The sequence below is a fragment of the Acomys minous genome, assembly GCF_964271855.1.
Source record: "Acomys minous genome assembly, chromosome: 2".
Taxonomy (NCBI): domain Eukaryota; kingdom Metazoa; phylum Chordata; class Mammalia; order Rodentia; family Muridae; genus Acomys; species Acomys minous.
The window spans coordinates 4,559,600-4,572,940 of record NC_140484.1 but is presented as its reverse complement, the minus strand read 5'-3'; the positions used below and the strand labels follow the sequence as shown (position 1 = coordinate 4,572,940).

Here is a 13,341-nt window from a genome sequence, read left to right as displayed (position 1 = left end):
AGAGTTTACAGCACCCTAAACGTTTCCACATGTGAATTCCAATCCTTCTGGAGCAATTTCTCACATACAATCCTGTACCTGCTGGTACTTGCAGTTTCACTGATAATATTTGCATTTATTTTTGCTTTTACTCCACAAGCTGGGACCTTCATGTGATACTATAGAGAGGTAATGATAGCGCTTTTATCTCATTCATGTTGTGTGTTTCATCATTAAATATGACGTTTGCCATCAATACTTTTGAAAGTATTCCTTATCAAAATAGATCAGTTATCTAATGACTAGAAACATTAAAAGGCTGTATTTTCATATGTAACTTGTGAATTCTTAGCCCTGTTAGACCACCCTCAAGCCCAACCCCGTTGTAAATTATCTGAAAAAAAAATCAAAGTGAAATCCACAGATGTATAATCCAACTACACTTACATGTCTTTAAAATAGAGGGGAAAAAAGAAGTCACTAATAATTAAGGATTCGTTCTGGCCTGGCCTTGAGTACATGCAAGGCAATGTCAGTTGCGTGTGCAAAGCTGATTAGCGGCGAGATTCTGCTCCCTTCAGTGTGGTGACTTGGGAGGATAGTGGCACAGGTTTGCCGTGTTGTCGGAAGTAATAAAGAAGTCTAAGTGGAGTCCTGGGCCAGGGGCTGAGGGTGTGAGTCCTAGGGGAAGGAAGGAGGGAGCGAAGGCCTGCAGGTGTTGTCTAGGACCCTGCATAGGCAGGGACAGCAGTGGCTTCACCTCCAGAGTTGGTGCTCACCCTTTGGCCATTGGCCACTTTTGAGATGGGCAGTCATAGCCTCATTTGACAGGTGAGCAAACTGGGCAGAAATTGGAGCCAGGATTCAAACCCTGAACTGTTAGGCTCCTTGGCCATGGAAGGGCTGTTCCTCAAGTCCTCTTGTTTCAGAGCCTGTCAGCACACCGGGTGCATAATTTAGTCCCATCAGGGAGAATTAGGAGTGTTTAGTAGTGGGCTTCAAACTATAATTGTCTACAGTCTCAGCCTTAGTCCAAACATGCCACTGGATAAATACAGGCCTTGGAATATTGTGAGTGGGAACATTCCAGATGTTGTAAAAGTGAGCATTATTCATTTGTGCCTTTTGTTTATATTACTCACTGGAGCTTTTGTCTTATTTTGTTGTTATTTCCTTAGTTAATGATACCACTATCTAATCAGGAACTTGAACTCATTTTCATTGTTTGATATGAGGAGTTTATACTCTAGATTTGTGACAGCCTTAACACAAGTGAGCAGCTGTAAACAGAGTACATTGTTGGCTGTCTTGTGTTGTAGCACATGCGTAGTCAATGCTTATTACTGAATTGGGAGACCTGTGGGAGACATTGTCATAGTCCTTACCCTCAGCGCCACTGTCTCCAGACTGTTGAGTTTGTAGACATGTTGTTGCTTGCCTCATGCACAGGCTATGAAGGTCAGAACCAGATCCATGAACTACTGCTCATGGCTAGCATCGGAGCATCACTGCCTGTGGGTGCTTCCATCTGAGAGTCATTACATCTGAAACAATGGAATATTCTATTAGCTTAGATGACTTAGTCATTTTCATAGTCCCAGAGACTAGCCCTAGAGTAACTGATGAAGCAATGTGTGTTGAAAAATTAATTGTACAGGTCTTTTGATCTGGGCTTAAAGTGATAAAGCAGAGGCTGAGTCCTCAGAATACACAGACAGCAGAGTCCCCTCTAGCACCTCCGGCATCTGCAGGCATGGTTGTGTATGAAGGATACACTGAAATATTTTCTACTGTGTAGCAGTTAAGAGCAGAGAAAGGACCAGGGGTCGGGGTGCATACCTTAAATCACAGCACTTGGGAGGCAGAGCCAGGCAGACCACTGTGAACTCAAGGCCAGCCTGGTCTACAAAGTGAGCCCAGGACAGCCAGGGCCACACAGAGACAACAGCAACAACAAAGAGCAGAGAAAGGGCCAGCACCTCCAAGGCTGAGGTGGTGTGTTTTTTCTTGGCTAGCTTGGGCCCAGAGTCCAGTTCCTCCCTTTGCTCGCTGGTGACCTTGCATGCTGACTTCCCTGCACCTGGTCACTTCTGGAATTAGACCTTCTAACAGTGCTCATTAGGCCTCTTGTGGGCCTTTGAGAAAACTGTAGTGAGCTTTTGGAAAGCGCTTGGAATAACAGCATCCATAATTACTTCAGAACCATCATCACTATAGGTTGTTTCTGTTGTTAATAAATTGAAAGGCACTTAAAAACTATTACTAATTAAGGAAGAAATACCCTTCTCATCACAGAAGTCTTGAAGTTAAAGAAATTACAAATAAAATAACTTTCTATAAGATAATGTCTCACCAGACAACTTTTGTTAAAATTTCTTAGTCATTTCAGAATACCTCCTAATTAAATATGTTAACAGAATTAATCTGAGAAATATAGCTTTGTTCCTGTATAGTAAGTGTGACATCATTCAATGTCTAAAAGTAGAATGGTAAAATTATGGTGGCAAACAGCTATATTACAATATATTGTACTCTTTTTTTTTTTTCCGAGACAGGGTTTCTCTGTGTAGCCTTGGTTGTCCTGGACTCAATTTGTAAACCAGGCTGGCCTTGAACTCACAGCCATCCACCTGCCTCTGCCTCCCAGCCTGGGACTGCAGGCATGTGCCACCACACTGCTCTTACAAGCATCATTTCTTTGATGGAAATCACCAGAGGTTTCTTAGAGAATGTCAGCCCATTTTTTGTGCCACATAATTTTTTTAAATCACTATTTAAAACATTATTTCCAGAGATACAGATTGACATATTGCTATTAAGAGTGTGTGGATTTGGTTTAAGGAAATGGAAATGTTAATTGCTTTAATTTTGTCATTACACATTGTAAACATGTACTGAATTATCACCCTGAACAGCACTGCATTTAATTTTTTAAAAAATCGTCAATTTCAGGTTCTCGTGAAACTGTTGCAGGTGAGGAGCTACATCTGTAGGAACAAATCTGCTAGGAATCATCTTCAAAACAGTCGATTTATAAAAAGCAGTGTCATCTGTGGACTTCAGACATGCATATAATACATGCTATTTATTTTCATAAAGGTTCAGAGGTCCAAAGAAATGACATCCTGTGGATAGCCATGGCAGGAACTCATCAGATATGGGCGCTCCTCCTGGAGTCTGGCACACTGCCAAAGAAAAGGTACGTGGCGGTGCCCTGGGAGGCCTGTGCTCCTCTGAGTCCCCAGAGTTCCCTTTCAGAAGTCACCATGTTCACAGCCCTGCAAAAGCATGGAACTGGTTTCTTCTTGCTCACTCCTGTAGACTCACTGGGGAGTGCTGGGCCAGCCCTTCTGGCAGAGATAGGGAGGAGGAGATGCTGGCTCACTGGCTGGCTCTCAGGGCTGCCACTCAGAAGACGTTCCTCCTCACTTGGATTTGTGTTCCACAGCCTTGGTTAAGTATTGTGGCTGCACCTATTGTCTAAGGCAGGGAGGAGCACCCAGACAGGACTCAGAGGCCAGGTGGGCTTCAGTCCTTCAGAAGAGCATAGTGCAGTGTCTGCGGCCACTCCTTCAGGTGCTTGAGTGCTGCATGGCACAGCGGCTAGCAGTCCCAGCTGCTTCTTACTGTGTGAGCATAGAAGAGCAAGCTCCTTTCCCTCACTTCCATTTCCCATCACTATCCGTGTTTGTGTCACCTCAAGGGATTGCTGTGTGTTGTTCAGCATCCCACAGGTGGCTTTCCATGTCTAAAGGGTCAGTCCAGGCACTGCTTGCTTCCAGACTAGAATGGATGGACCTTGAGATTAAAGGTCCCATGCAGGTGCAGCTAAGGCACTTTAGGGTGAGGCTCATAGCTTGGGCACTAGGCCAGGTTCCCGGCCTCTTGAGGAGAGTGGAAATTGAGTCACGGCTTAGCTCTTTTTAGCATGAGACTGCAGGTCTCAAAAGGCAATGGAGACTCCACAAAGCCTGTGATGATACCAAGTGTTACAGCTCCTTGTTTGAGCCACTGTGTCAAGCATAGCAGCAGAAGCAGGCAGATATCCGAAACCCACCGGCAGGCTGGTGCCCTGAGGCATAGCCAGAGGTCAGCACCGAGCCTGCAGCAGTGGTGGAGCAGGCCCCAGCAGCTGCAAACGCAGTTCCACCCCTGCTGCCTGGCCACCAGGTGTCCAGCAGTGGTTACCCCCTCCCCTAGAATAAAGGGGGTCTCAGGTGGTCTTGGTGGAGGAGTGGCAAGCAAGAGAGCTTGAGCACCCCCACAAGTTAGCCAGACTTTATAAACCTTGGGCAGTGGGGAGGAGTTTTGAGGGTGAATATGGCTAAGGGTGCCAGGGTGTTTATTCTACATACAGTAGTCATGGAGGGGAGGGGCATCCCAGGCAAGAAGGAGGAAGCCGTGCTTAATTATCCTATGTGTGAGGGGATGACCTCTAGGTACAGTTAAAGGCCATTTGCTGGGGCTAGGATCTACTCAGCATAGGGAAGGGTACTTTCAGGAATTCCCTGTATTTGCTTATCAAGTTCCTTATCAGGAGAGGGTGGACTTGTAATCTTCCCTGAGGGCTGTGACATTCCTTACAAAATCTGGGGTTACCAGATCAGGTGGAGTGAGAACCCCACTAAGAACAGGGAGTCCAGCCTCATAGGCCAAGCTATCTGGAGAAGTCAGACTTCAGCCTTAGCGGGCAGTGTCCCGCAGCTGTGTTAGGAGTCTAGCCCAGCACTGGCACATGAGGCTGGAGAGTGCCTCTCCACAGGGTCTCCTGACACCTGCCTTCTCCCTCTGCCTCAGGCAGAGCTTGTCATTCTCCATGTGCCCACCTCCTCTCTCTCTTCCTGTCTTCTCTCTGTGTCTTAGGTCACACCTGTGTTTACCTATTCCTTCCTACTAAACTACCTCTTAAAGAAGGGAGCCTCAGCCGTTTATGTCTTGTGTCCTCTTCCTTGTACTATGCTTGGGATATACGAGCTCAGTAAAAGCTTACAGAGTAGCAAATAGGTGAAGGTCTGTCCTGAGCCTTCTGCGCTGTGATAAGCACAGTGACCAATAGCAGCCTGGGGGTGGGGTTTATTTCAACTTACAGCTTATTGTCCATCCTCAAGGAGCCTGAGGAAGGGCCCTTAGTGCTGCTGACTGACTGGCCACATTTGCTTCCTTGTATGTCCAGGGTGATGCCACCCACAGTGGGCGGGGCCCTTATGTTAATCATCACTAAAGAAAATGACCACAGGTTTGTCCACAGGTCGATCTCATGGAGGCATTTTCTCAGTTGACATTTCCTCTTCTCAGATGACTCCAGTTTATGTAAAGTTGACAAAAAAAAAAAAAACTGACCAGGACAGAATCATAGACCAGAAAATTGTTATGTAACACAGAAAGTACGTGCTAGCCTTCACTGTTATTTTCTGTTTTGTTTGCGTTTCATTTTTTGTGCAGGGTTTCTCTATGTAGCCTTGGCTGTTCTGGAACTCACTGTGTCTCCAGACTAGACTCAAACTCAGAGCTCTGCATGCCTCTACCTCCTGAGTCCTGGGGTTGCAGGTGTGTGCCACTCCTGCCTGGCCTAGTACTACCACAGTTATCTTCATCAGTAGTAAAGGACAGCTGTCCAGCAAGTCCAAGATCTCAGATGTCCAGGGTGGGCGTGGGACACAGTTGTCAAGTCTTTTATGATAATCATGTGTCTAAAACAGTGGTTCTCAGCCTGTGGGCTGTGACTCCTTTGGGGCCAAATGATCCTTTCACAGGGGTCATTTTTAAGACCATTGGAAAATACAGATATTTACATTATGACTCATAACAGTAGTAACATTACAGTTATGAAATAACAATGGAAATAATTGCAGGGTTGGGAGTCATCACAAAAGGAGGAGATATATTAAAGGGTCACAGTGTTAGGAAAGTTGAGAACCGCTGCTCTAAAACATTTGTTAAATATTCTTTTACTAGGCACAGTGTTAGACAGTAGGGATGAAATGGAATGCTCTCTGTGTTAAAGATAACACCTACCCTCAGAAGAATCAGATCAGCAAACTGGGAAGTAGAGGAATCGGGTGTCAGCAGAGGCTGTGCGGTGTCCTTAGCTGAGCTTTCCATGGAAGGGGTTGGAAGTGTCATGGAGGATTCGTGCGGCAGAAGTCTTTCAAGCAGAACTGATGCTAGTGTTGTCAGTAATCAGGTCATGCCGCACCTTTAGTCCTTTTAAGAGATTTGGGCATTCCAGAAGCTGTTACAGAAAGGAGGGAAGGACAGGAGGACCCGGAGGGGACAGGGACACTGCAAGACCAATAGAGTCAACTATCCTAGACCCATGGGGCTCACAGAGACAGAAGTGACCTAGGCCCTACACATATGTAACCAATGGGCAGCTTGATCTTCACATGAGTCCCCTAGTGAGTTGAACAGATGCTGTTTATGACATAGACTCTCTTGCCTGCTTTCCCTCATTTCGCCCTAGCCAGGCTGCCTTGCCTGGCCTCAGTGGTTGAAAAGGAGCTCAGTCCTGATACAGCTTGATGTGCTGGGGTGGGTTGTTGGGGGAGGCTCTCCTTTTCTGAGGACAAGGCAGGTGGGGGTGTAAGAGGGTGGGAGGGAGGGAGCGGGAGGAGAGGAGGGAAGGATGTAAAGTGAATAAATAAATTTTTTAAAAAAGAAAGAAAGAAAGCAGACTGAGCAAGCCATGGGAAGCAAGCTAGTGAGCAGCACCCTCCATGGCCTCTGCTCCAGCTCCTGCCTCCAGGTTCCTGCCCTGCTTGAGTTCCTGTCTTGACTTCCTTCAGTGATGAACAGTGATGTGGAAGTGTGAGCCAAATAAACCCTTTCCTCCTCCTTCCCCCACCTCCAAGAGAAAATCTTAAGCTGGGAAGTGGCTTGATTGCATGTGTTCCTGAAGGAGCTCTCCCAGCACTCATAGTGGAGCAAGACACGCTCCTGGAGGCTGCAGCTGCCGTGCAGGCATGGGACAGCAGTGACGTGAGCAGGAAGATTGCCAGTCACACACTTAAGGCATAGTTACAGCAGCAGCCAGAATATGTTGTCAGGGCTGCCTAAGTCTATTGTAAGAAAGGTTGTCACTATTTGTAATAGGAAAATGGTTGCTCAAGTTACATTGATCTGCATCTTAATTTTGTGGGTGCATTGCTACAAAGGTAGTGTCTGATACAGACTGTAGGCAGTGGTGACCCCTAGTGCTTTAGTGTCACGGATCTCCCGCTCTGTTACCACAGGATTCCTTTCTAATGGGTTTAACTTCTTCGCTTGCAGTGTAAGTTTTGCACATACTTCTCTGGCCATCAAATTTGTGTGATTCTGTGAATAAATGGCCATTCATTCTGTGTCCTTGCCTTCTGTGCCCTACTTCCAGCCCGCTTTAGCATTGGGAAGGTACCAGTCTAAGGGCTGGTGGCGCTGCACTTCCGTGTGAGCTGCTGTTTTGGAGATGGTGTACATGTCGTCTCTCACTTTGCACTTGAAGTCAGCATCCGCTGTACCGTGTCTCAGTACCATGTCCCCTTTATTATCCTTTTAGCATAAATTTAGAAATCAAGGTGTAAACTTTCTCTGCATTACAAAGGAAATCAGCAGTGGTCCTTTGCAGCATTTTGAGACACAATCTGCTGCATCTGTAGCTGCCCTGGACTTGAGACAGCTGTGTGTGACCATGTCCTGTGCTGCAGTGCATTAAGTAGACATTTCCCAGGATATAGAAGAGATGGTGTTTGTATAATTGATCATTTAATGCACTATAGTTATTATGTCATTTTCTTAAATGGTCATGCTCAGAGACCTGGCTTCCTTAAATCTAGTCTCTGCTTTACAGAGGACATGGATGTTTTTAAAGCAAATTAAAACTTTAAATGATCAAAAACTAGATAAACTCCCGATTTTGTACAAAACTAAGAAGTTAAAATGAAAAGGAAATCATTTCGTTATTATCTCCTAATACCTGATGGTTGTTGTTGTAACTCAGGGATTTCCTATCTGGTATGAGACTGCCCTCTGTAGTCAGTGTGCTAAAGAGAAGTGAGGGGCCCTGTGAGGAGCGTCACCTGGAGAATGAATGACTGGACTGTTGGCCCAGGGGCAGGCAGTGGCCCTGTGCGTCTGCTGAGCTGTGCTGTCACCGTCTGTTTGGTCATTTACCCTCCTTTAGTAACGTGTGTATCCACCTATGAACTTGTCTTTCAGCGAGCTGAAAAAAGGAACCTGTCTTCGTTTTGCTGGAAGTGGAAATGAAGAGAATCGAAACAATGCGTATCCCCACAAGGCGGGTTTCGCCCAACCTTCTGGTCTCTCTCTCGCCTCCGCAGAGCCCTGGAGCTGCCTCTTTGTGGCGGACAGTGAGAGCAGCACAGTGAGAACCGTCTCGCTCAAAGATGGAGCTGTGAAGCACCTTGTAGGAGGAGAACGAGATCCCACGGTAAAGACACCACTGTGCGCAGGGAGCAGTTCCCTGGGGTGGGAGCCACATGTGAAGTTTAGGAGGTTCTCTCTTGGCTGTCTGTGACAAGGTGCAGGCAGGTCAAAGAACGTGTGACTAGAAGGAAACACAGGGGAAGCCTCTAGGAAGAAACGCTGGCCCCGCCCACAGAGCTTAGGCTCCAGAGGAAGGGAGAAATGAAGTGTCTGCTTTTGGCCAGAAGAGAGTGTGCTGGGTTGGCAACAGGGTTAAAATGAGCACTAGACGTGCAGACCAGATGTGGGACTGCTGTGAGTGGAACAGCAAGGCAGCAAGTGCCGGGGCGCAGACTGTCTGCTTGGCTCCAGTGTGTTCACATGCCCAGCTCTACCGTGAAGTCAGAGCGTTAGCTTCTGCTTTAGCAACCCTGTGACCTAATTATCTCCTGACAAAACACTGAACAATTTTAATAACTGCTGTTTCTTTCTCTTCAAAAAAATAAAATAAAAGAATCTATTTGCTTTTGGTGATGTTGATGGAGTAGGCATCGGTGCAAAGCTCCAGCATCCACTGGGGGTCGCATGGGATGAGAAGAGGAGCGTGCTGTATGTGGCGGACTCCTACAATCACAAGGTGAGGCTCTCTGAAGACACTCCTACTCTTCACTGTGGGCTCCGCCCAGCACCACTGCAAAGAACAGAGCGACCACGGCTCAATGTGTGCAGCTCACTCGGGGCCTTGCTTGCCAGAGATTTATATTTGAACTGACCTAAATGTATGAACTGTGACCTATGAGAGCTGCTCCGTAATGACTCAGGAAATAAGGAGCCATGTTAGGGAGAGAGTGTGAGCCGGCTGGTCAGGTTTCATTCTGTTGTGACAAAACTGGCCAGAAGCAACGTAGGAGGCGAAGGGTCTGTTTGGCTCGCCCTCCCAGGTAAGTCCTTCACTGAGGAAAGTCACAGCTGACACTTAGGCCTGGCTTGCTTGCTGGCTCACTCAGAGCCCCAGGCTTAGCTAGCTTTCTTTTGTCACCCAGGACCCAGTCCAGGGATTGGTGCCACCCACAGTAGGGTGAGCCTCCCCACATTAATTAACAAGACAGTCCCTCACAGGCAGGCCCACTGGCAATCTGATCTGGGCAACTCCTCACCTGAGACTCCCTTTTCTGTTGGCTCCAGATTGTGTCAGGTTAAGAGTTAGAACTTGCTGGGACACTAGCAGAAGACCTTTGAGCTGTTAGTGAGCTGTTAGCTGTTCGTGAGCTGTTAGTGTCAGTGAGCACGAGCAAAAGGCCGTGCTGTATACAAAATATATATATTATGTATACATTACTCTGGCTGCATGTACACCTGCAGGCCAGAAGGAAGCAATCAGATCACATTATAGATGGTTGTGAGCCACCATGTGGTTGCTGGGAATTGAACTCAGGACCTCTGGAGGAACAGTCAGTGCTCTTAACCTCTGAGCCATCTCTCCAGCCCAATTGTTTTGTTCTTGCTGCGAGTTCTCTGCAGTGTGATGAGCAGCCCACTAAGCTTGTGACATCACCAGTAGCTGTCCTCAGACAGTGCTCTCAGGAAAGCAGGTTAACTGTGGAAATGTGCTCTGTAATGCAGGAAAACCTTTAATTTCAGAAAAAAAAAATTCTGGAAACAAAAACCAAAAAAACAAAACAAAACAAAAGCCCATGGTATAACTAAGATTTTATAATAGTTATACTCTTAGGATAAAAATGTTCTCTCCTTTGGTGATGTAATTTGAATATTGAGGTTTTTAGGAAAATATGAAAATATCTACTGTTTTGAGATTGATTTACTGAGACTACTAATGGCAGTTGGGACCCCTGGCTTCCCTGGCACTGCTATGGATAGGGATGGCCTCAGGGGAAATGTTTGTTTGTTTGTTTGTTTGTTTAGATTAAAGTTGTGGATCCAAAAACAAAAGGCTGTACAACCTTAGCAGGGACTGGAGATGCAAAGGACGTCAGTTCCAGTTTTGCAGAGTCAGCCTTTAATGAGCCCGGAGGCTTGTGCATCGCTGAGAGTGGTCGGCTGTTATATGTAGCAGACACTAACAATCACCAGATCAAAGTGATGGATTTAGAAACAAGAACAGTTTCTGTGGTGAGTTCTCTTAAAACAGCTCAAAGGATGTGGGTTTTCAGAGTGACACTGAGCCTTGAGGCATGTTTGATTGGCTGCCTCTCTGGTATGCGTTTGGGTCTGAGGAAGTGGGTGCCCCTGCTGTGTTCTAGGATAACTAGACCAGCAGGCTTGCTTTGAGGAGCTTCTGTTAGTCTTAAAATATAAGTTCCATCTGTTCTGAGCATTTAAGGAAAATGCTGGAATTCAGAGAAAATTGGATGAACCTTTACTAAAAATAGAGGTCAAGTCTGCTTTTAAATGTGTGGAAGTCATGACACACACTTCATTTATGAGCCGTGTGGACTGGTTGTTTTATTGTGATCCTTAGATCACTGCCTACTGTCTGTTTCCTGTGGTGAATCCACTACCAAATCATCTTCAGAAGTTCCAGATCCACAAACTCTGGAAAGGAAATGGTCTGGGAAAACCTGACCAAGTTCAAATCAGTAGAAAGTCTGTTGCCCACTGCCTTTTAATGTATCCTAGCTGCCTGGTTGTGAGGGGTGGCTTTTTTTTTTCTAAGTAGTGTTTGCAAGGTAATTATTTTAAAATAACCACCAAATATCATCAAAAGTGTCATCTCTTGCATAGATTTTTCTTGGAGTTATGACTATGTATTATACCCGGTGTCCTTAAATTTGTAAAGCTTTACTTTAACTTCCTGCTATTTATAGTCCTTCGGACAATCAGTCTAATTCTGTGTCCTTAGGTGGTCTGACTACTGAGGCGACTGTTTTCTCTCTACTCTGCAAACAGTCTTTAGACTAACTGGCAGCTGATTTCATTGATGGAGAACTTCATGTTTCTTCCCAAATCTAAGGCTCAGGGGTCTCTCCCTCCCTCCCCCTCTCTCCCTCCCTCTCTCCCTTCTTCCCCCTCTCTCCCTCCCTCTGTCCCTCCCTCCCTCCCCCTCTCTTCCTCCCTCTCCCTCCCTCTCCATTTCTTCTCTTCCTCCCTCCCTCCCCCTCCCTCCCTCCCCCTCTCTCCCTCCCCCTCTCCTTTCCCTTCTCCCCCTCTCCCCCTCTCCCTCTCCTAAAAGTTCTTCTGCTTTAATGCACATCGTCTGGTCTTCTAGCTGCCAGTCTTCAACTCTAGCAGTGCTGTGGTAGACGGCCCCTTCTCTGGAGAAAAACAGAAGACTGTGCCCAAAGTGCCGAAGTCTGCCCCAAACATTAGCCTGCCTCCTGTGACTGTGCATCCTGGCCAGACTCTGCAGCTCCAGCTTAAGCTAGCCCTTCCCTCAGGGACAAAGCTGACGGAAGGTGTGCCCAGCTGCTGGTTCCTGACAGCTGAAGGTAGGAGTGTGTGCCATAGACAGTTGGTAAATCACCGCTGTTAGTCTGTTTTCTATCTGTTATGTATTTTACTGCATGTTTGGGCAAGATTAGAGGGAAATGCTGTGAAGGCGTGTGACTAGAACCCACTCAGGGAGTTGTCTCTTGGCCTTTCCTCGCCCTCTTCTCTTCCACTGAAGCCTGAGGCGCCTGAGACCCCTGGCAGCTCTGAGCAGTGCAGCCTCTGTGGAGTAGGCTTGCCTGCGCGGCCACCTCATTCTACCGTCGTCGTTGTGTCCCTAACAGAACCACTTAAAGTTGAAACGGCCCCTGTAACCCCAGCACTGGAGACTGCAGTAGAGAGCCACAGGTTCCAGGCTAGTGAGCTGCACAGTGAATTCCAACCATCTGGGCTGCAGAGTGGGAGCCTGCCAGAAAACCCAAAATTAATTAAGTAAAAAAGGTCTGAAGAGGAGAAATAAAGTAGCACTTCTTTATTTAAGCCTTTTTTCTATAGCTTCCCTCTGGGCCCTGTGGACATGACTCCTCCTCGTACAGTTGACAGAGAGGAGTCGGGCGCTGCTGCTTAGTGCTGCCCGGCATTGTCGTCCCGTGGACAGCAAGTCTAAAGAGCAGCACTGCAGTCCAGAACCCTCAGCGCGGGATGTCTTGTCTCAGAGGAGCTCCTCTGTCCCAGTGTCCCACGCTCTTTCACACGTTCTCACTCAATCTTCCGTTTCCTTAGTTCCTTCTCTCATACCCTTTCACACACATATTTTTCAATATTCCCCTAATCCTGGCCGCGTGCCTACTTACCTTTTTACATTCTCTACACAGAAGCTGCTGATCTGCAGCTGTCAGTGTGATGTCCAGACCAAGGAGAGTCCCTGAGCCTGTGCACCCCCGGCTATCCCACAACTCCTCTCTGGCTTCCTGGGGTCCTAGAAAGACTTCAGCTCTTCTGCTTGTGTCTGTCCATATGAAAGCAACCCTTTAATTGGGGATCACATACTTAATTTCTCTCTGTGTAAAGGCCAAGATATTTGTTTTTAAAATAAGATACTGACAATTAACCTTTGTAACTCTGCATTCTTAAACATGCAAACTATTGAATGCTGACTGATTGTCTGCTGACTGATTGTCCTGTAAAGTGAAAATGACCTTGAAGAGAAGTAGTCAGATACTTAGATGTGTCACTGTTTGTCTAAAACATTGCCTCTGTTTTTACTCTCTAGGACTCTAGGACAAATAAATTTTTAGGCAAGAATCCTAGTAATGCAGAGATTCTGAAAGTATTACAGAGCCCATGTCTACACTTGGAGACAAAGAACACTTCTTTTTTGGAACTGGTTCTGTAGAAATAGTTAGAGTGATCAGCACTTGTGATGTTTTCAAGACATGTCCTAAGTCATAATTGTAATCTCTGTGAAAAGTATACAAAGAAATAGTTGGCGTTATTTCTAGATTTGAATATGAAAATCGCCCCTTGTCGCCTTGTCTGGACTTGGACATCACGGCAGTCGTGTGTACATTGTGC

The 13,341-nt window shown here is 46.5% G+C and overlaps 1 protein-coding gene across 1 annotated transcript in view; it reads left to right on the top strand.

The window, feature by feature from the left end:
• Positions 1 to 13,341, top strand: part of NHLRC2 (NHL repeat containing 2) — a 58,023-nt gene that overhangs the window by 37,804 nt on the left and 6,878 nt on the right. The window contains exons 6-10 of the mRNA XM_084774048.1: positions 3,079 to 3,178; positions 8,173 to 8,404; positions 8,894 to 9,016; positions 10,303 to 10,509; positions 11,606 to 11,825. Coding sequence (XP_084630174.1) covers positions 3,079 to 3,178; positions 8,173 to 8,404; positions 8,894 to 9,016; positions 10,303 to 10,509; positions 11,606 to 11,825 — 882 coding nt within the window. The remainder of the gene's footprint in view (positions 1 to 3,078; positions 3,179 to 8,172; positions 8,405 to 8,893; positions 9,017 to 10,302; positions 10,510 to 11,605; positions 11,826 to 13,341) is intronic.